This window comes from Ochotona curzoniae, unplaced genomic scaffold (genome assembly GCF_017591425.1).
Source record: "Ochotona curzoniae isolate NIBS_2020 unplaced genomic scaffold, NIBS_Ocur_1.0 contig_50, whole genome shotgun sequence".
In the NCBI taxonomy this organism is placed as follows: domain Eukaryota; kingdom Metazoa; phylum Chordata; class Mammalia; order Lagomorpha; family Ochotonidae; genus Ochotona; species Ochotona curzoniae.
The window spans coordinates 7150890-7174644 of NW_024466446.1; the positions used below are offsets into that span (position 1 = coordinate 7150890).

Sequence of the window (23755 nt, forward strand, 5' to 3'; positions counted from 1 at the left end):
AGAGATATTTTAAAACACAAGCACTCGATTTCTATGGTGGTATAGCCCATCAGCAGCATAGAAGAAAATCCTTATTCCAGTAAACTTGGCGAGAGGGGCAGCCAGCTGTCTCTCCAGGCCAACTTGTGCCACCTCTGTTCCATCTGGTTACCTCCTGTAGCCCTTTTCTCAGCAGACTGAGAGTTCTGTCCACTTGTGGGTCTGTGTACAGGCTCTTTCCTTTGCCTGCCCTTCACTCTACTCTTGGCTTGGCTGTCCTGTGGGACCAGTGTGGTGACACTGAGAAGGTTAAGCAACCATCTAGGTATTTGCTTATCCATAAATGCATACATTGCGACCAGCATATAGGAGAAGTTCAATAAACAAGGTGATGGGATGAATGCTTGGTTGCTGTCCCCAGGACCCTCCTTCCAGACTCTGACCTGTGTGGCAGAAGGTTTCAGAGAAGAACTCTATCAAAGTCCCAGGAACTGCCCTTTTGATTTAGTGGCTGGCCCCAGGACCCTCCTTCCAGACTCTGACCCATGGTGGCAGAAGGTTCCAGGTACTGCCCTTTTGATCTGTGTGGTCTTAGAAAAGTGACTTAATCTCTCTTTAACCTCCTACTTCCTTATCTCCAAAGATGGAGATAAGGCCCCACCTACTGTACTGCCATGGGGATTAAACAAACAAGTTTGTTTTGCATTGAGAAGCGCTTCTTTCATCCCTTGGAGAGTATAAGGCTGGGCAGTACTGCACTTGGTCGACCCGCAAGGCACAGGGATATGCCTTTAGCCTGTGTGACTACTCCTTGGATGTGAATGGAGCCAACCAAAGGTAGGGAGGAATGTGTGTGACACATTTCTGTGTCTGCCTCACCTAGGGCATCTATTTTTTAAAAAGATTTATTTATTTATTTTTTTTTATTGTTGCTTACATTGTATTATGTAGTACAGTTTTATAGGCGCTGGGGATTCCCCCCACCCCTCCCATACCCCTCCCAAGATTTATTTTTATTGGTAAATCAGATATACATCAGAGGAGGAGAGACGGAGAGAAAGATCTTCCATCTGATGATTCACTTCCCAAGTGACCACAACGATCAGAGATGAGCCAATCCAAAGCCAGGAGCCTGGAGCTTCTTTCAGGTCTCCCACACGGGTACAGGGTCCCAAGGTTTTGGGCTGTCCTCCACTGCTTTCCCAGGCCACAAGCAGGGAACTGAATGGGAAGTAGGGCCGCCAGGATTAGAACTGGCACCCATATGGGATCCCGGAGTGTGCAAGGTGAGGACTTTAGCCGCTAGGGTACTGCACAGGGCCCGGGTATCTATTTTTGTCAGAGACATGAATACAAAGAATACCCTTACCATATGTTATATTGACACCCTAGACTATTCTAGACTATTCTATGTATTAAACAAAATAAACTCAATGGGAAGAAACAACTAAAGGTCACCAGTTGAAGCCCATCATCTGGTCCCTAATTGATGTCCAAAACATGTCACATGGAGTTGGCTGGCCTCCTGGCTCTTCCATGGCCAGGGAGTTGCTGCAACACTTTTGTTGTTTGTGTATTAATACCAAGGAATACATGGCGTTTGGAGTTGGGATTGATTTTTCCAAAGACCCCATGAACTGGTTTTGTAAGAAGGCTCATTGTTCAATGAAAGCATTAAACATATCTCAAAGGGTTCTGAGGTACTCAACCATTCTTTCTTCAAGGTCTTATGAATGTTTTGACATGAGTGGTTTGTTTAAAGCCTAATGACCCTTTTCTGGGTTTCTTGGTAATTAGTATCAAGCTCTCTGCTTCTCCTTCCCCTTATAGAACCAGTAGCTTATGCTTCTAGCAGAAATGTCTTGTAAGTTGGTGAACTTTACAAGCTAACAAACGAGTCTTTTTTCATAGTTTTCAAGTTTCAGAACAAATGTATTTGGTGCATTTGCATGTGTGTGGCTCAGGTTCTGGTCCAATTCAGAGACTTTCTAGAAACTCTGAGCAATATTAAACCAAAAGAGAGTAAAGAATAAATGTGTATAGCACTTTAAAGGCACAATGACACAGTGCCACTTCCCCTACTTTATAAGGCCCAAGGCATCAAAAGCTAGTAAGAACATAACTGGGATTCAAACCCAGGCAGTGTGGCCCCTCTCTGTGCTCTTAACTAGCAATGGACACTGTAGATACACTTCTGCCTAATGCATGCAGAAAATGGCACAGGTATGAGTTAATGCTAAGACTTGCTTCCCAGAGCTTACAGGCTCAAGGTCAGGCTCTAGGGCAAGGCACCTGAAGCCAACAAAATCACATCTCCTGCTCCCATCTCACTTCCCTCCCCATGTTTCCAGCATTCCAGTGAAAGCCCCATAGCCTGCCCAAGATGCTATGCTTTCTGCTATTTTCTCCTGCGTGAGCTATCCCTTCTCTGCCTTTCTCTTAATTCCTATTCTCCCTTCAGAATCCTACTCCCAACATCTCCTCCACCTTCCTCAAGCCCACAGAGCACTACCCCATAGCCTTGTAATAGATTCTTTTTGGGACAGTGTTGAACTTTACATTTTGTGGGCCTAACCCAAGCCTGCTTCACTGAATACTGAATGAGTAAATAAGTGGTCTCTCAGGTTCATGCATTCAATATAAAGACGGTCAAAATCCCTGCAAAAGCTCCCCTCTTTTCGAAAAACAAAATTAGATGGTCACAGTGCAACCAAGCCATGAGCCAGGCAGAAGGCGCATTCTTGGCTGACCCTGTTGGCTGCATGTCCCAGGGAGGGACTGAAACAAGGTATATTTACCTCTGGCTCTTTTTATTATTGCACAAGAGCCATGTTCATTGTGGGAACTCCATTCTTGACATACTACATGCTCCTTTGGTTTTCCAAGGAAGCAAATTATGGAAATCAAACTAATAAAGTCAAACCTCTGGCTCATAGCTGGGTGTGAACTCAACACACATTTCTTGATGATCTGAGGGAAATATTTCAGGCACAAAAGCAAAATTGCTTAGTCTGCCTTATTTTCTAGTTCTCAGAGCAGGCTAGAGCAATGGAAAGGAGCACGTAGGATGTAGGAAGAACCCCTTGGTTCTTGGGAGTTCTTGGAAGAAGTCCCTGGCTTTGGATTGGACCAGCTCAGGCCACTGCAGCCATTTGGGAGTGAACCAGAAAATGAAAGATCTCATAACTCTGCCTCTCAAAAAAACCAAAAATTAATACCCACTCGCCCACAACATTTTCACATTTAAGCTTTCGCAAGGCTCTGAATTTACTTTTGGTCGGTTAAAAAAAATAGTGTAAAATCTGTATTATGGTTGAAGTCAAACCCTAAACATTATGAAATCCCACGCGGATGCTGAAATAACAATCATTGCCAAATCTGCAGCAATATTAAAAAGAGAAATTCTAAGGGTAGAGCCTTGTATCTTTGGGGAATCATTCCATTCCCCTAGCCAGTGCTCTTGAAAAATTTGAAGTCACCGATAAATATTACTGGTGTCTAGTAATTGGTGTTTAGCTTGTCTGGGAGGCAGTGCTATTGCTAGAATTCACCCCAAGTGGCTTGGGGTGGAGGGAAAGGGGAATATTTGGCATGCACTTGGAAGCAGGTGTTGCTGCCGGAGGGCTTGCATGTGCTTTTGTGAGGAGGTGTTTGCAGGAAACCCAGGGCTTAGACGTCACAGGGCAGGGGAGGAATGCACTTGTCTTTGTTCTGCTGGCAGAAATGAGCACAGGGACCCGCATGAACTTGGCTCAGCCCAACCTGGACAGACTCCAAATCCAGCATGCTAAATGAGTTTGTAGTAGGCCAGCAGATATTGGGACACCTGGTCTACCTGAATGCTGGGATGAGGCCCACAAGGCAAAGCCTCTGCTCGTGGGTATGTCATCAAAGCAAGGGTCCCAGGAAGAGGTTGTCCACAGGGTCAGCACAAGAGGCCCTGTGGGAGAATGAAACTTGTCCCCAGGCCCCCGTGTCGGGTGTCAAGTCTGGGAAACAGACACTACGAGTGCAGCTGTGCCCCATGACTCTGGCCTATTGCAGGGAGACTGGGGGTGGGGTGGGGTGGGGGAGCTGTGAAAGCCTAGGAGGGGATCTTTCAGGAGCCTGGTTAAGAGCACAACAGTTCAGAAAGATGCTCAGGGGAGCACGGGAGTGGATGGAGGGCACTATTCTGGTCCTAAATTGGTCTGCTGCACAGACACAATTTTCAGGCGAGTCCAGAAGCTGTTTCCCCTGCCATTTCTCTGGTGCTCTGATAGCAACTTGGTTCACAAAGGGAAATGCTAGCTGGCCCCAAGGCCAAACATTGCCCGGTGTGGCAATGTGTGGTTGAGGGCGGGAACAGCAAGTGGTGTTCTGTTAGTGCCCACACAGCCTGCCCCTGCAAATGCCTGCATGTTGCATCTTCTATGCTATTTCTACCCCCATTTCCTGTTTTAAAGGAAATTGGAGACACCATGTCATATTTTAACTATGGAATTTCATATGCATCTAAAGAAGGACACTTTCTTGCACGATGACATGCCATTGTCACCGGTAACAAAATGATTGCTTCATTTCTGCTAGCTAGTCCATATTCCAATTCCCCTGATGAGGAATCCTTCCTGTTTTAAAACAAGAACAGTTGTAGAGTGTAAAGTGTCACTAGACACTTTAATGGGAGATTCCCTCTGCAGCCCCACTCCGCCCCCACCTGCTAATGTGGCAAGAGAGACTGCTTGAGGGCCCGGTGCGATAGTGTAGCAGCTAAGGTCCTCGCCTTGAACACGCAGGGATCCCATATGGGCACCAGTTCTAATCCTGGCAGCCCTGCTTCCCATCCAGCTCCCTGCCCGTAGCCTGGGAAAGCAGTCGAGGACGGCCCAAAGCTTTGGGACCCTGCACCCGCGTGGGAGACCTGGAGGAAGCTCCAGGCTCCTGGCATCGGATTGACTCAGCTCTAGCCGTTGTGGCTGCTTGGGGAGTGAACCACTGGATGGAAGATCTTCCTCTCTGTCTCTCCTCCTCTCTGTATATCTATCTGACTTTCCAATAAAAATAACTAAAGCTTAAAAAAAAAGAGAGAGAAGAGAGACTCTTTGATACATATTCCCTCCTCCCCCTGGCCATCCTGCCCCACCTGCTAATGTGGCAAGAGAGACCCCTTGATAGAGAAGCACAGATCACTGGCCTCGGGTCTTTGTTGTACCTGCTCTTCTATCTCCAATGCTTGCAATCCAGGAGACTCATATATATACAACCCCCTGACTCTGAGGTTTCCGTATGCATCCTTCTCTGGTCCAAGAAATGTATTCCAGTAAGCTACTGACATTCACATTTAAGCACGATTTTACAATGTGAAAACTGCCCTTTCTGGAGTTGGTGTGGTGGCGCAGCCAGTTTAAGCCACCACCCGTGATGCCAACATTCCATATTAGCTCCTGGGCAAGTCTCAGTTGTCCACTAAACAATCCAGCTCTCTGCTAACATTCCCAGAAAAGCACTTGAAAATGGTCCAAGGGCTTGAGCCTCTAACACTTCGCTGGGAGACCTGGACAGCGGTGTAGGCTTCTGGCTTTGGCCCCATCAAGCCCCAGCCATTATGGATGGCCATTTGAGGGGGTCAATCAAAAAATGGAAGACCTCTCTATCTTTCCTTCTCAATTTGCTGTTTTTGCCTTTAAAATAAATAAATGTCTCTTAGAAGTAAACAATTGCCTTTCCTGTGTATTTTCTATAGATGTCTCTTCTGGCTGAGTGTGAAGGTGGTGACAGGGGAAAGGATCCATTTATGGGGGTCCTGAGGGACCCTTAGTTAGAGGGAGACAAGGAGCAGAGCAGGGAAATGGCCATAGACACAGAGAAGCCAGGGTCAGGATCTTTCCTGCAATACAAGAAAAACAAAAAAGCAAACAAGGAAAATAACTAAAAGAACACAATTGTCTTCAAAGAGGGAGGGAGCAAAGAACCATATTTTCTTAATATCCGGACTGAACCCTAATGTTAACCTTTTGGTCTCAACCTTTCTTTATTGTTTTTACATGGAAAGAGAGAGGGAATGAGAAAGAAAAAAAGAGAATAATCTTCCATCTACTGGTTCATTCCCCAAATGGCCATGATGGCTGGAACTGGGCCAATCAGAGCCAGGAGACATGAGCCAGAAACTTTCTTCAGGCTTCCCACGTGAATTCAGGGACTCAAACACTTGGGTCATCCTCTGCTGTTTTCCCAGGCACTTCAGCAGGGAGCTGGATCAGAAATGGGGAAGCTGGGATCTGAACTGCACCCTTATGGGGTGCTGGCACTACAAAGGTCCACTCAATACACCATAGTACTGGTGCCCTGATCTCTACTTTCAAAATGCATATATAATCCAATAAAATTTGAATTCTACACCACATCTTGCATACTCTGTTTTAGTTTCAATCTCTTTGCGTGCTATATTAGGAACATTTTCATGTCATTAAATATATTTCCAAAACAAGATTTTCCAGACAGTGGCATAATATCCTAACTTATGGGTACATCTTCTACTTAACACTTCATAACTATTATTTTTAAAAGTTCTACTCTGAACAACCTTACACCCTAAATCTACGAACCTAACTTTGATGATCTCTGAGTCTGAACAGAACTATAGAAAGATCAGAACGTGTTTCAAACTACTTTCCAGAAAGTCTGTGCCAGTTAACACTGAAAAGCTGTAAACCCATTTCCCCATCACCTTGCCAATACTAGCACCCTCAATTTCCCCTTTGTCCCAACGAGCTGAAATTTGATTGCAGCATCATTGTCCTTACTCTGCTTGTGTTCATGTCCCCTTACTCTTTAACTAGTCCATCAAAAAACAGGTAGGTCGTAATATTGGGCAGTAGGGGCAGCCGAGGTCTCTGGCCTTGTCAAATGCATTTGGTCTAACTCCATGGAGCAGCTGCTTGTTGGCTTCCGCTGGAGACACGGACCCAGTGACTGCACATCTTAAATCTTTTAGAGAAAGCTAGAAACTGGGATACTTGCATGAAATATTAAAAATTTCAAGTGCTTACTGTAACAAACAAATGGGCACAATAAATGCTTCATCTTTGAGGCTGTTGCGCTTCAGAGGAACAAGGTATTATGATTAAACACATAAAAAAAACACACTAAATGTTCTCTTTAGGTTTCTAATCAGTGAAGAATACGAAGAGCATTGGAGAACAAAGGGACTGCAATCTGTCCAGAATCTGGCGCTTGAGAAGTTCAATGGCCAAATGTGACAGCTCTTCAAACAACTAGTTGCTGAATGGGACAGTTCGTGACACCACACTCGCCCTCTCCCTGCCTCCTCCAATGTCCAGCAACCAAAAAAGTTCAGTGGCTGCAGAGAGAAGCATTCTAGAAGAGGACTGTCCAGATTCCTGCTTGCAGAGCTACATAAAATACTAATTTTGAAGCTGAAAGCACCAGTATATTATGCCCCATTCTACCAATCGTATCAGAAATAGTGGAATGTAACAAGTGACATTTTTTTTTTTTTTATAAATGGAATCCTATTTATCTACACGAGGAAGTGTGCTTCTGGCAGAAACCCTGCGATAAAATGATCAATATGGGAAAAGTTCATTTCCAAATTGAGGTGTGACCCAAGTTCAGGTTTTAAAATGTTGGCCTTTCAAAGAAAAAAAATTATGCAATTCATAATCACCCTTTCCCCAACACACTTGGGCTGTTGGTTCCCAGGGCAAATTCCCAGGGCAGGTGAGTGGTAGCTGCCAGCTCTGTGGAGGAGTGAAGGTGGGTGGGGAGGAGAAGCAGAGGGAAATGAAGACAGCTGCTGAGGGGTTAGGAGTACAGGTCCTGCTGGGAAACAAGTAGGCAAATGACTGCAAACATCACCAACACTGACAATCACACTTTTCCTCAAGACACAAGCTGACCTTTCAGTGACCAATAAGCCTTTTTTCCTCTTTCTGTGTCCTAGATAGAGCTTTATTTATAACAGGTCTGAAAATAGCATCTTCCTCAAAAGACAGCAGATGCTGATAAGGGAGGATTGAACTCTGGGCGAAGGTACTACGGGCACAAACGACAGAGTGACACCACTTGGGGACTAACAAAATATTCCACCAAACAAACACACACACATGGACCTGGTGTGATGGGTCAGTGGCTAAATCCTCGCCCTGCACATGCAGCGGAATCCCGTATGAGTGCCAATTTGTGTCCTGGCTGCTCCACTTCCCATCCAGCTCCCTGCTTGTGGCCTGGGAAAGCAGTGGAGGACAACCCAAAGCCTTGGGACCCTGCAGGCTCAACTCCAAGTGTTGTGGCCACTTGGAGAGCAAATCAGCAATTGAAGATTGTTCTCTTTATCTTTCCTTCTCTCTCTCTGTGTGTGATACTTGAGAAAAGACCAACTTAAGAAAAGTCTAAATAATCACAGGAAATATCAGCTTTCTCAAAATACCTGTGATCATGCTGGAGATAATCAACGGCAAAATGACAAGCTTCAGCATCCTCATCAGAATTTCTCCAGGAAAAGAAAAGTAGAATTTATCCAAAGTTGAGAGACTGCTGTATTCTCGAACCAAAACTCCGATGACAATGCCTAGGAAGCAAGAATAGAGTAGAGGGGAATATGGTTGAGTTGTCTTGCATACATTTGCACAAATATGAACGGCAAGAAAAGTTGCTCCTGAATCTACCAAATTTAACTTAAAACGAAAAAAGACCCCACATGTTGAAATGTAGTGAATAGAAAGTAGTTAAGTTTGTAAAACTTATTCTTCATGTTTAAAACTTGTTTTCTTCAGTTACCCAATCTAGTTAGCTTAGTCAATCCAAGTATGACTATTTTGTTTTTACATAACACTTTTCTTCTTCATCACACAGTTAAAAAAAAAAAAACCGCATACACACACACAATGGCGATGCACAGATATGAAATACAACAAATACTACAATTCACATTTTAGTATGTATCTAGAAATTCCATCTCAGGTATATTTCCTGTGCCCATTAGCAGACAAAACAGTTGAACCTCAAGAAGATGCAACGAGTAATAACCTTATATTTAGCTTAACCTTATTTCCCTTCATATTCCATTTTGTCATTGATTTCTTTCATGTAGACATGACTTAATGCATTTCTCCATTCTGAGTGCACAATTTTATACTTGATCTTGAAGTCAAAAGGCTATGGAGTGATATAAATGCACAATTTTAAGTCATTTTTGAAACAGCCATAGGCAGATGAAAGCAAAACAACTCCCTTAGTCCTGCTGAGTTCATGACTGTAAAACCTAGGAATAGAGACTCACAAATGCTTAAGAACCCCAAGGTTAAATCTATCTGAAGAGGCATGATGCACTCGCTCTGTGCTTTACCAATTAGCCCATTTAGGGGTTCTATAACAATCATGCCTAATGATGCTCCAAGGATCCTTTGTAATGCTCAGGGCTTCAAATACCAAGCAAACATTCTTTCTCATACGATTAGGCTGTTTCCAGAAAACCGGCTAGTATGCCAGAGAAAGCTTATATGTGAAAATGAAAATGTGTCTATTCCCAAGCCAGCTCAGGACTCCGTTGAGTGGCAAACAAAGCAAAACAAAGCAAAACAACACAACACTTTCTTGAGTCCCCCATCCAAGGGCTTCTATTATACAATGACTGACTCTACATCTAGTCATCACCACTCCAAATAAATGCAAGGATATTATTTTCTCATTTGGTTTTTAAAAACCCACAGGCTTCCTTGACAGCATGCATCCACCACAGGAGACAGTCACCTTGACTCTTTCACTTAAGGTGGCAGGGAGGATTCATCCATGACCTCAACAGTGAAACCTTCTCATCCCATTTTGCAGCATAAATTCCCGCAGCCTTTCCAATGCTGCTGCATAATTAGGAAGGAGAACCTGCTAGAGGGCACCAAGCTTCCCAATAGCAGAAAACCCTGCGTTTTGTTGAAAATTGCTGTTCTTCCATTGACACAGAGAAATAGAAAAGAGATATAAGATACTGCCGACCCCATGGAAACCTATTTGATGGCTCCTCAAAAAGTTGAGCACAGAATCACCTAATGCTCTATCTTCCATCCAGCTCACTGTCACTGTGCCTTGGAAAGCAGCAGAAGCCAGCCCAAGTGCTTGGGCCTGTGCATCCACACGGGAGACCTGGCTGGAGCTCCAGGCTCTTGGCATCAGCCTGGCACACATTCATCTACTGTGACTATTTGGAGAGTGAATCAGCGACTGGAAGATTGAAGGCAGACGTGTTCATGAACAGCTCCAAAGAAGATGATCAATTTAAAGAGGAGTTGTGATTACAGTTAGCGGTTTGTAGCCCGCAGGAGAGCTTAAGTTTTAATCACGGAGTACAAAAGCAAATCAAAGCAGAGCATCTGGATTCTTCTGAGAACATTCAGTATCTGAAAAGCCTTGTAGTCTCATTCCTAGAGGAGTAGGAAGAACTTCTACGGCATAAGGCTGGTCTGAGGGTTAAGTAAGGAAGGCAGAGGATTTAGCTCGGCCCCTAACTCTCAGGAAGGCTAAATGTTAGCCATGACTGAGTCACAATAGCAGAAGTAGAAAGAATGCGGCTTTCAGAATTAACCTATAATCTGAGTATGCAAAAACAAACAGGATAATGGCAGGAGGAGCCAAGAAGCTAGATTCTAGTTCCATTTCTACCACATCCTTAGCCACGTCATGAAACTGCTTCAAGTTTTAGTTGCTTTATCTAAGAGCTTCAACACAAGAATGACTCAAGAAACAAATGAGAAACGGTATGTAAGAACAGTGTGTGATTTAAACCAGGGTTGTGCGTTATCCTATTTCAGAATGCTTATCTATTACATGTTCCCATTCCCTTGAAGACTTTCTTACATTTCATATTTACCTTTTTAATATTTCAAACATTTTTACAGTTGACATCAAAGATGGCAGGGGGGAGAGCAGCCATGAAGGAAGCAGGTGTGGGCGGTGTGTGTGATGGTCCAGCTAGCTCCAACCAAGTGCAGTCACATCTGGGTATGTAAATGCACACATCTCTATGTGAATACCACATCTCTGGCAGACATTGTGCTCTTAGCACAATGATTACAAGCAAATAGAAGCTTCTCTCTGATGTTATTTCTTTCACCCCATGAAACAGCCACCAAGTCATCAGATTTTAAGAGTCCGGATCTTTCGGTGAAACAACCCAGTTTTGAAATGCTAACACAAGCTTGCTGATGATGGCTGAATTCTAGAAGTTAATGCTAAGTAGTTCTGCAAGCCAATTTCCTCCGTGGCTGTCACCTTTTTTTCTGGTTTTCCCACTGAAGACAGGGTAGGAACAGAAAAATGACCAGTGCTGTATTGAAAGCAAGTATTACAGCAACCAGGATACAATGGCAGCAAACACACGGAACCTCTTGTGATCTCAGAAGCAATCAGATCCATGCAAACTCAGCACCTTCCCATTAGCGCTCCACTGGGAGTGCATTGGGGTGAGGCCAAAAAGAGGGGCTCCTCATGCTGCCACTGAGAGCACCTATCCCAGCAGACAATCATGATCAACTATAGAAGGCGCTAGTCTACAGGAAGGCCAGTCCACAGTTGCTGGAGCACAGGACTGCCCTTGAAATGTCTACCAGGAGAGACTAAGAGATTAAGGGTCTGTTAAACTATGAAGTAAAGTACAAAGGTTAGGTATTTGTAGAGATCATGAGTAGCCTAAGAGCAGGTCTAGACTGGAGATAAGCCCGGCTGAGGATTAGAATCAGAAAAAGCAGACAGGGCTGAGACAGGCTGAGAGTCAGGGAGGTTATAAAGGCCATGTGAGCTTTGTGACGAGTGGAGAATTGAAGGCAAGAGAACAAGCAGAATCCCAGATCCACAGCCTGGGTCAGTGAAAGGTTCGTTGAGATAAAGAAGTCTGGGTGAGGAGAAGTATGAATCAGTTAACTCATCCTGCTTCTCAGAGAGACAAGGGGACAGAGCACAGCTGTTTGGATTATCCATCTCAGGCCCTGGCAGGCCTTGCCAGATTGTAACTGCTGCCTGGTACTCAACCCACCAGGTTTGAGCTAAGCTACAGGGAGCCAAGCAGTAAGGACTGAATTCAGCTGTCCCTCAGTTTACACAGGTGTCCTTGGGCACAATGACTAAGTGAAAGCTCTAAGACACACTCGAAGTCAGACCCCCCTGGCTCTGTTGCTCTGTTATAGGATTGGAGGTGACTTCCTCTGTCACTGTGGCAGTTTATGACTGAGGAACCAGGCCTAACCTCCTTGTAACAACATGGTTTCTTCAAGAATCCTGGCACTGAGGTCAACAGACTAGCTCAACTGGCTAATCCTCCTGCAAGTGCCAGCATCCCATTTGGGTGAAAGTTCATGTCTCAACTGCTCCACTTCCCATCCAGCTCCCTGCTTGTGGCCTGGGAAAGCAGTCTAGGATGGCCCAAAGCCTTGGGACCCTGCACTCACATGGGAGACCCGAAAGAATCTCCTAGTCCATTGGGACCATTTGGGGAGTGAACCAATAGATGGAATATCTGTGTCTTTCTTCCTCTCTGTGAATCTGTCTTTCCAAAATAAATAAATATATAAAAAGAAAAAGACCTGGAGCTGAGGCACTTCAACTAGCAATACTTCAGAGTCCCAGTTGTTCCACTTCCTCGCATCCTCATTAGAACTTGTCGTGGAATCTGAACTGTGGATTCAAGTGAAAATGAAGTTTACTTGGAAAAGTAGGATGGTTCCAACAGGAAATCTCACCTCTATAGCAGGCATGGAGAACATCTTTTGGGTCAAGGACCATACAAAATTACCAACTTGAAAACCCACCTGCTGTGGAATTATTGTTTTTCTAGCCTTGCCTCCAATTGCTTGCCTATGGTCAGACCAAATGACTTCATGGCCCTTATACACCTGTGGGCTGGATGTTCCCCCACCCACACTAGGGCAAGCATCCCACTTACTGGCTTGGAGATCCAGCTGGTGAGTGCATCTGTTAATCTAGGAACAGTCAGTCTCTCGCTGCCCCCACAGGGGTCATGTGTATCAGTTCCTTTAAGGGCAATCAGATTGTTTGCTGAGATAACTCAGCTATGACCTGGCTTGTAAGCTCCAAGAGTTCCCATTTCAACTCTCTTTATTCTACTTGACACCTCTTAAAAGGGTTCATGTCTGGGGCTGGTGCAATGGTTTAACTGACTAATCCCCTATCTGCAAGTACCAGCATCCCACATGGGCACCCATTCAAGTCCTGGCTGCTTTACTTCCTATCCAGCTCCTTGGTAGAGGCCTGGGAAGCAATAGCGAATGGATGGCCCAAAACCTTAGGCTCTACTCCTGCATGGAAGATCTGGTCAAGAAGCTCCTGGCTCCTGATTTTGGATTAACTCAGCTCTGGCCATAGTGATCACTTGGTTAGTGAACCAGTGGATGGAAGATCTTTCTGTTTCTCCTCTCTGGAAGTCTGCCTATCCAATAAAAACAAATATATTTATACATTTTGAGGGACTCATGTCTGACAATCTAGTGGCTTGTTTTCTGCACTCACGTGCAAAAATTTTATCTACCTATGATTCCATTCCACACACTCTCCCTGCCTTGGTTACCTGGAAAAATACATTTCACCTCCTTGAGGCACTGATGGAGTTACCACACTGGACATCGACACTGGTAGGGTTTGGAGATGCCCTTGAAATCTCAGAATACAGGCGAATTTTACACAACCAGATGTCTTGGGTCAACACCTCTTTACTCAGGTTCACAACTTCTGTAAGACAGCTTCTTGATTCGTGACATCCCAAATCAGCCCAACCATCCCGCAGAAGGATATAGTTGCCACTGACTGAGCATAGGTGGACCTTGGGGAGATAGACGTGGCCTTTCCGCTTGGATTTCTGAGAGCTGGTACCACCCTGTCACTCCAGGGTTGATGACCTCTGGACCCAGAATGCCAAGTCTAAGTAACTGGGACTTGGTTGCCCATGGTTCTTGCATCGCTCTGAACTCTGTTCTCCGGGAGTCCTAATCATGAGAAAGGCCCACCAATGGCTGACATTATCTCCTAAAGAAGAGCTATAATTCCCTCCTCTTTCCTTATACCCCAAAGGACCGCACTGGAAGATTTATTTCCGTCCACAAGTGGCATATTTTAAAAATTCCATGATATTTCTTACATGAAGATAAAGGTAGTCCCCAGTGTAAACTTCTCTGAACCTTCACTGAACAGAAAGACAAACATAGGCCAGCTTGTTTTAGCTGTCAATCATGAAAGGAAAAAAACACTCCAGTAATAATAACCCCAGAGCCACCAGTGAGGGCCAGGCACCTTTCACTCAAGATGAGCAGAGGGGTTCAAAATACACACAAACATAATAAAGAAAATCATACTTGGGGTCCAATTTTTTGCTATTTTTTTCCCTCTCCCCTTTGTTTCAGGGAAACAGTAATACAATATTATAATGTTACCAAATTTTATAATTCCATAAGCTTTCTCCAGGTCCTTGCCATGAGCTTCATCGCTAACAAGTGAACCGGATTGAAGGGCCACTTCAACAGCCACAGCAAAGATGACACTCCAAAACCAGGAAATCACATACAGCTTTTCGTTGGTAGCCTTGGAGGATTACTGCTGACACCTGGAACCCAGCTCTGCCTATGGATTTTCAGTTCCCTTTCTTAAGATTTATGAGCAATAAATGGGAAGATGGACAAAGAGGGAGAAAAAGAGACAGAACCCAAGCCGAGCACCACCTCTGTACATCCCACCCATGAGCATTTACGAAGCCTCTAGTGGATTCCAAAAACCTGCAGGGCTTCATCCATGAGCACGGTCTCCACCAACTTCTTGGGTATAGCCAGTTTAGGCTTCTGTGGGTAAAACACCCATCTCCCACATCCCAGCACCTGAGTTTTGAATACCAGCTCTATTTCCCATTCTGTTCATGTTCACCTTGGAACGCAGCCAGTGATGACTCAGTTGTCTGGGTCCCTGTAAATGTCTGTTAAATAACTAAGTAAAAATTAAAGAAAAAAGAGCCAGCTAAAATGTATCAGAAAGGATGACTAGGGCCCAGCATGGTTACCTAGTGGTTAAGTTCCTCGCCTTGCATGCACCAGGATCCCATATGGATGTAAGGTTCTAATCCTGGCAGCTCCACTTCCCACCCAGCTTCCTGCTTGTGTCCTGGGAAAGCAGTTGAGGACGGCCCAAAGCCTTGGAACCCTGCACCCGTGTGTGGGAGACCCAGAAAAGGCTCCAGGCTCCAGGCTCCTGGCTTTGGATTGGCTCAGCTCCAACCCTGGTGGCTACTTGGGGAGTGAATCATTGCATGGAAGATCTTCCTCTCTGTCTCTCCTCTCTGTATATATGCTTTTCCAATAAAAATAAATAAATCTTTTTTTTAAAAAAAAGAATGACTAAATAAATATTTTTTAATTAAAAGACTCAGTCTTTATCAATCATTTCTGCTTAAATAAGCAAATATAAGCTGCTGGTGTTTTGCTGTTGTTGCTTTTCTGAAATGCACACGCTTGTTGGAGATTACTGGAAAATACCAGTATTGAATGTGGGTGTCACACTGGTTACAGAGAAGACCTGGGCATGCTTCTCAGGGCCCGTGGCTTCTATTCTGGTGATAAATCCCGATCTTCATCACGCTGGGATTCAGAATGCCCTGGATTTAGTGAAACCTCAGGGAATTCTGCAGGTGCCAGCAAGGAATCCATGAAGAGGAAGCAAAAGTGAAGCAAGCTCATTACACCTTTTGGTCAAATGAACTTCCACTATCAAAAAGGCAAAACAACCAAAACAAAACAAAACCCAAGAACAACAACAACAAAAACCATCCTTGGTCTCATTCAGGACAAGATTAGCACTCACCCAAGCAGTTATTTGAGACCTTCTGGAACAACTAGACACAGGCAAATTTCTTATCACAGAAATAATCTCCAGACAGAGGGAGAAATGAGGTAAGAATTTGGACAAGGATGTGAAAGAGTACTTAGAGAAAACCCAGAAATAAAAACACTAAGACATTGACGTGGGGCCAGCCCGTGGCACACTAGGCTAAGCTTCCGCCTTTGATGCCAACATCCCACAGGACTGGCTTCTCCACTTCCTCTCCAGCTCCCTGCTAAAGTCCTGGGAAAGCAGAGGAGGATGGCCCGAGTCCTTGTGCCCTGCTTCCAGATTTCAGGCTATCCAGACACCAGCAACTGGGAACCTGAGATTCTTACTTTTTTTTTTTTTTCCTAATTAGCCCAAAGAATTCAAAGAATTCTCAGATCAGGCTGACTCTGCTGCTCAATCTGATCTTCCTGACAGACAGAATGCCCTCAAGGGTCACTCTGAGCCCACAATAACTTGTTCCTTTTCTAGGATCCCAAACAAGCAGGACAAGCAGGATCCCAAACAAAGTACAGCTTGAGGTGACTTGGGCTTGACTGGGAACTCCCCACAAGTTCTCTCTCAAAAACCCTTATAACTAGTGGGCAACTGGGATACCAGGGGTACGGTGGAGAGGTTGGGAGGCTGCAGGTGATGCTTCGGGAGCTGGGCTTTTGCTTTCCTCCCTAGCAACTCGTTTTGAGACCTCAGCTCTCAGCACAGTTCAGCCTAGCCCTTAGTTGCTGGAAGCTTCTAAGGGGAGCGAACCAATACTTGCTGTCAATCTCCACCTCTCAAATAACTAAGTAAACAGATTTAACATGAAGGTGCCTTAGCAAGCAAGTGCTAGATGAGTGTAACAGGCTCAAAGAAGAGAGGAAAACGAGGTGGGAGACAGACATGTATGTGATCACAATCGTACGCCCTGCTTGGGAAATTTGATGCCATCGTGGAAATGTTGGATGGTAGGGTGTCTGGGAGGTGACTAGGTCATGAAGGGGGTTCATACCTTCTTCCTGGAGTGGATTCTGGCTCACAGGCCAGTGGGGTGTTTGTTCAAGAGAGCGGTTATAAACTAAAGATACATCACGTTTTCTTTCTCTTCTGTGCATGCCTGTTTGTTCTGTTCTCTGCCAGGGGTTGAGGCAGCATGGACCCTTGCTGGAACCATGCCCTGGTTTCTCAACCTCCAGAACCACGAGCTAAAATAAACCTCTTTTCTTCCACACTGTCTTGTCTGATATTTTGTTACAGCCACAGAAAACAAGCTAAGACACATTCACCAAATAAACTTTTATAAAATATGAAAATGAGACATAAGAGGATGGACTCCCATCACTGCCTCCACATGGACTTTTCCAATCTTCAAGTCTGGAAATTCTATCACATCTGCGCTAGGACTTTCTGACCAGGGTCTCCTGTGGATGCTTTTTTCCGATTCCATCTCTCTTCTCTGACGTAGCCACGGTACAGCTCTCTTGGAGTATTTACTGCACTAATGCTCCTGTTGGTGATATCTGTGCCTATACTGCTGCAGACAGAGAAGGTAAAACAGACTTCCATCCGCATCTCTTGCCAGCAACATCCATTCCTATTCAAGCTAAATGATGTCCCTAATTGATTGCTAAATGAATCGATTTTTCCAACACAAGACTTTTTTATCCTATACGTCAATTTAGTTTGATTCACAGTGGCTGCCTAGAGCGTAGTTTCAAGGATTCTGAAACCCTTGCTGAGCTCCGGAGTAAGGAGAACTGTAATCCATTAGCGATCATTTGTGAATATAAACTGAGAACTGTCGCAATGAGAAGGGAGACCATCGCGAACTGAACACTGTGGAAGTCTATACAATAGATAATGGGTAATGAGGCCCTTCTTCAGGCCTGCGCAAGAAAAGGCTAACAGCAGATGAAACACCCCAGCGACAGCATTCATGCAGGAAAACAATTACACGCGCAACCAGAATGCCCCAACACAGAGTGCACACAGCAGGGGAAGGACTGGCCACTGTGGAATGTACCACGGTAAGACACAAAGAACAGCCGAGAGGGTGACAGCAGGAAGGATTAAGAGCTGCCTTAGCTACGCTGCAAGAATGACTTGGACTACCAGCAAGGGCTCTCAAAGCTTTGCACAGGGGTTACCAACCTAAGTTTTGAACTCAGGCAAACCCCAGCTGGTACAACCCCAGCTCTTCATCAACCCCATGATGAAGACTCGTGACCTCCATTTTCCCTATCTGTAAAGCGGGAAGCTAACTCATCCTTGCTAATTTGTCAACTGGGAAAGAATTGGGCTTAAGCCTCATTATAAATCCCCCAATAAGTATCAGTGATAGGTTCGGCTAGCTATAAGACAAAGAACTCCTCGAAGGAGAAAAAAAAAATACACATCTGAGTATATAGTAATTGGGGGAATCTTACAGGAAGCTTTTCAAGTGGCCACATGGGTCAGACCATAAGGATGTGGGACACCCTTAAACGCTTAGCAAAATTTGTTTCCCATCCAAGAGGGGAGGCTCAAAGATGACATGTTCTTTTCTGGAGACAGTGCATTTTTTTTTTTCTGCTTGTGGTTTAATTGCTTACTGAATTGTAAGTATCAAGATAGGCGATAGAACAGTGGCAGATAAACAATTTGCCCCTCCAATTGCACCCAAGCTCTCTCCCCTTAAGGCTCCTCCTTCCCCCTTGGTTGGGTGAGCACTGTGGCTTGAGCCATCGGAACACTGGTTACGCTTTTAGCAATGGAGAATGAGGTCACAGTGTATATCCTGGCTAAGGACTGCTGTCCGGAACTCACATATTTGCAGCTGGACCTGGCAGGTAGAGAAACAGCCTGGATTATGCAGTGTGATGCAGCTAGCAGCTGGGACCAGCTGAGTCCATCCCACATTGGGCAGGAGGATTGGCTGGGAAGGAACTAGTTAAGTATACCTGTGGAAACAGAACAGGTATGTACATCTCCAGCTGAGGCAGTAATGTTTGGGTAAGAAATGAGTCGTGGATACAGTGCCTTGCCATTCTCAGAGGTGCTACTGTGGAATGCACTGATGACGACAGAGCTGTCATTCAGGCTGTTGCCCAGAGCCAACACTCTTAAACTCTGCGGGAAGTGTTTGGTGGGTCCCCCAGTGGCATCTGAGTGGGTGCCTTTTCTTTTGAGAGCGCTTTGTCCCTGTGGCGATGCGGAGGTGACCCCCACATCTCCAGCCATTCAGGGAGCTTAGCAGTTCCTTGGGCGAATACAGCTTCCTTGGCACCAAGCCAGCGTGCAGGCGAACTCCCTGGCATGGTTATTTTCAGCCTCAGCTCTGTTCAAGGTAATCACAATTTCTTGAAAGTAATTAACGTGGCGAGCTTTCTGTCTGTGTATGCATCTGCGTGCGCGTGCTCTGCAATAGCTGATTCCCAGGCTTGCTTGTTCATACCTTGCCTGACTTAACCCAGGGTTTTGACCTCTGAGCTCCAACAAGAGGTCCACTTCCTCTGAAGGAGCATGCAAAACCCGTATATAACATAGTTTCCTCTGAAGCTTCCCAACTGCCTTAGGCCACTGCTCAAATTTCTGACAGGGGAGCAGCTTCTGGACTTACAGGATGTGATACTCTGTTTATGAAGTCATATCTAGGAAGATATTATAAGGCCTGTCAACCTTAATCAGTTTACAAAGTCCTCCTAACAGGTGGCATTACATACGTGTACAGATAACAACCCCGACAGACAGAGTCTAAGGTGCTAAATCCATCTTTTAAAGATGCATTTCATCATTTTTTTGGGTAATTGTGTTTAGGGACCTGATTTCCTAGACCTGTGGTATGCACTCGGCTAAGAACAAGGAAAAATGAAAGTCTGATGCCCTTACTGATGCCCTTCATCTGTCAAGTTTTGGTTTTGTTTCAGAAATGAAAGCACTGGCTCAGGCATTCCAAGTCCATTCCAATCTCTTTTCATGATTCTTTGGTATATAAATTTGGGCCAGACTTCTCTAATTGAGCAGGTGTGTGTGTATGAGAAAGACAGGAAGAGAAAGAGAGAGACATACACACATACAAACATACACATTATGTATAAATATATGTGCAATTACATATATAATATATATATATATGCATGTAACTATTTATTACCTTAGGAGAGATATAAGCCAATTCCCATAGGCACATGTCTAAATGCCAATGTATATTTAGTCACACACGGTAACTTAGACAAATCTAACACAGCTGTAACTCCCACATTTCCAGAAAATATAATAGACACCAATTAGCAATGATCATGTTGCTAGTAATGTTGTCATGGGACGGTACACCATGGAATTAGTCACACATACAAAACACCTATCACTCAACTTGCAACCTGTCTGGGACCCTCAAGTTATATTCTACATGGAAAGCAAAGCAGCCAGTACACCTTTTTTCTACCTCTATCAAGATGATTACTTATTATAGAGGATGTGTTCCAAAAGTTCGTGGAAGTTTTACATTAGCTTTTAAAGCGATTTCCATATTTTTTTCCCCTTAGACCCTTTGTGTACTATGGCAATGATTGATCTTGAGGATACTAGGCTATTCTTAACATTGTAAAGATTTCTCTTCTTATAAAGGATCATTTCAAAGGCAGAGCAGAAGAGACAAGCACAAAGAAACAAGTGAGTGAGAGAGAGAAAGATTGATTTACTGGTTCACTCCCCAAAATGTTGCAATAGCCAGGCTTGAGCCACGAACTCCATCCTTGTCTCTGAAAGCTGGCAGACGCCCACGCGTTGGGGGCCAGTTTCCACTGCCTCCTTTCCCAGGCACGTTAGTAGGGAGCTGGTTTGGAAGAAGAGCAGCCAGAACTGAAACTTATATTCTGATATGCAATGCCACAGTACCAAGCTGGGCCACCACACCGGCCCCTAAAAAAGTCTAATTTATTTTGTGTTTTTGGAATATTCGGTGCTTCATAACTTTTTACGTTGTGTAGATATATGTAAACATATTATATATCTAAATCAAGTTTTATGATAATGAATAATCCATTAGACATAGGACATTGCCCTGATAGCAGACTCATACATAACTTACATGATTATCACAAAGGCATCCACTAATCAGCAGTTGAAGCACAGAGGAGCTGACTTCATGTCAGGGTCATTTTATCCTCTGGGAATGCCCTTTACTCCTCCCTCAGCTCCAGATGGGAACATTTCTAGCAATCTCTGTCTTCCAGTAGTGAACTAAGAAATGACTATAACATATACTCATAGGGCTAAAGGTTCTTCAAGCTGGATGAAAGCATGGAGATTTTATAACAAGTTGTGGCATCTATATTTCTGCTTCCCATCCCCAACCCTCAGCAGACATCCATGCAGAACTTTTGTTTCCACATCTTCATCAACAAACACACTAGAAAATCCACTGCTTTGGCCCTGGCACCATAGCCTAGCGACTCAAGTCCTCGCCTTGCACATACAGCGGAACCCATATGGGCACTGGTTCATGTCCTGGTGGACCCACTTCCCATCCAGCTCCCTGCATGGCCTGGGAAATCAGTCAAAGCTCTTCACTCTTAAGATCTCAAAGAGGGTTGACTGGGGCCTCCACACAGGTGTGTCCATGTGCCCAACCTCTGCAGCCTGTGGGCATTACCCCGTATGACCAAAGAGTGAATATCATCTCATACAGCAAGACAGGCTGTAGTTAATCATCAGCTAGCTGGACTCAGAATGTGTTTCCTGAAAGATAGGGCTGGCATTTAGTCTCGTGCTTAAGATACCCACGTCTGACTCCTGACTGCAGGCAGCTCCTTACTCATCCTGGTTCTGGAAGGCAGCAACGATGGCTCAAAAATAGAGTTCCTGTTACCCATGAGGCAGACCTGGGCAGTGCTCTTGACATTGGCTCCAGCCCAGCAGCCCTGCCTGCTGCAGGCACTTAGGGAGCAAACCAGTGGACGACAGCTTTCTCTCTCTCTCTCAAACAATAGTAATGGCTTAAAAAATGTTAGAGGAGATCATGTGTATGCGCGCGCGCACACACACACACACACACACACACACACACACACACACACACACACACAGAAACAGAGCTGCAAGCAGAGCAAAGATTAGAGGGATTAGCCCCACCCATCCCAATTCCAGGAATATTAAGGCAGCTACTCCAGGTTCCCCCAGACAGGCCCTGCTGGTCTCACGACTTCCAGAACTGGGTGAGGATAAACACCTGCTGTCCTGGTCCTAGCAGCGAGCCAGGCTGTGTAAGTAGTTACAGCAGTGACAAGCTTTGAGGTCTGGGGCAGGGAGTGGGGCACGAAGCAGAGGGAACACAGGAATGCAGAAGGCAGCTAAAGGTGGCCAGAGGTGAGTCCTCAGCCCCTCCCCTCCTATCTCAGCTGGGCAGTCCACCCTTGTCCAGAGCCTCAGAAGTGTCCCACCTCTTGGGTACGCCTCTCCTCTACCCCAGGGCTCTTTCTACCCCCTATTATGCTCCCTTCTGCTCTCATGGTCTTATTTCCATAATCGCTTCTCTTCAGTTGCAATCAGACTCAAGGTTCCTGAAACAGGGCAGAACACGAAAATCACCTCTCTGGTTCTTTTTACTATTTTCTCCCAATTCCTTCACAACAGGGTCTTCAAAGCAAGGCCTGGAGGATCACGGCTTGTCCCTCTCTCCGCGGGGTTTACACATCTTTCCCCCACAGTTGCTGGCTTTTACTCACTTTGTGAGCTTGTTGAAGAGCCCTGGTAGGTGCTGAATGAGTGAATGACATGGGTGTTGGATGCTCTAGATATATTTCTAAGCACCGTTGAGTCAAGGTCCGTGCAGGTGATGGGGCAGGCTGGCACCTGTCCTCGGGGTCTACACAGACTTAGGTAAAAAGAAACAGAACAGGGGGCTGTGTGATGGCTCAACTGACTAACCTTTTACCTGCAAGTGCTGGCATTTTGTATGGGTGCCAGTTCATGTCTCAGATGCTCCACTTGCCACACAACTGCTTGTAGTCTAGGAAATCAGCCGAGGATGGCTTAAGTCCCGTGCATGCACATTGGAGACCGAAAAGAATCTCCTGTCTCCTGGCTTCAGATCAGCTCACCTCCAGCTATTGCGGCCATTTGGAGAGTAAACCAGCAAATGGGAGATTTCTCTATCTTTCTTTTTCTCCGTGACCCTGCCTTTCAAATAATAAAATAAATCTTAGAGGGGAAAAAAATGGAAAGGAGATGTTTCAGGCATCAGACAAGAGATTTAGATTCTGCCAAATGATGGCTTCCTTATTGCTCCAAGGAAAGGAAGTCACTGGAATCGGCTGGTTAGCTCCATGGTATAAAGAGCCATGGCCTTTCTGTAATGAGAACCCCCTCATCGTGAGATCACAGATTTCCCACACAATTGGAAGAACCAGTCTGGAGAGAAAACTCAGGTTTACATGATAAGCTTGGAGGATTCCACGAGGGCCTTAACCCACACTACTCCACCACCACTCCATTCAAGCCAATGGCTGGGTGCCTTGAATCAGAACACTGGACAGATCTTTCACACACAGAGACTGCACTAAGGCAGAGCACAGAAACACTTTGCCTTCAAATTTCCACCTATTCAAACCATTGGGAATTAGGTTGTGAGTCCTCAAACCACAATGATTATAGCTCTTTTCCATCCCTCTCTTTCCTAATAAATAAATGCAATGACGGCTGGCACTGGTTTAGACACAGCATGTTACGCATAAGTGGGCGTTTTGACATTATCATAGTCAACCCTACTAACAAATGAGACAATGACTAACACCCCCTTTTCCAGGCAAGGATCCCAGAAAACAAGCCATGCATTTAAACGGGAGAACTCCTGCAGCACCAGAATTCAACCCAGGACTCCTGACTCCAGGCTGTGCTCAGTCCTACTGCCCTACAACATCAGGGAAAACTGTAAAAACGGTAGTGTAAGCAA

At 45.0% G+C, this 23755-nt stretch overlaps 1 protein-coding gene across 1 annotated transcript in view; it reads right to left on the reverse strand.

Annotated features, from left to right (window-relative positions):
* Positions 1 to 23755, reverse strand: part of SLC1A1 (solute carrier family 1 member 1) — a 47682-nt gene that overhangs the window by 21373 nt on the left and 2554 nt on the right. The window contains exon 2 of the mRNA XM_040988741.1: positions 8408 to 8548. Within this exon, the coding sequence (XP_040844675.1) occupies positions 8408 to 8548 (141 nt within the window). The remainder of the gene's footprint in view (positions 1 to 8407; positions 8549 to 23755) is intronic.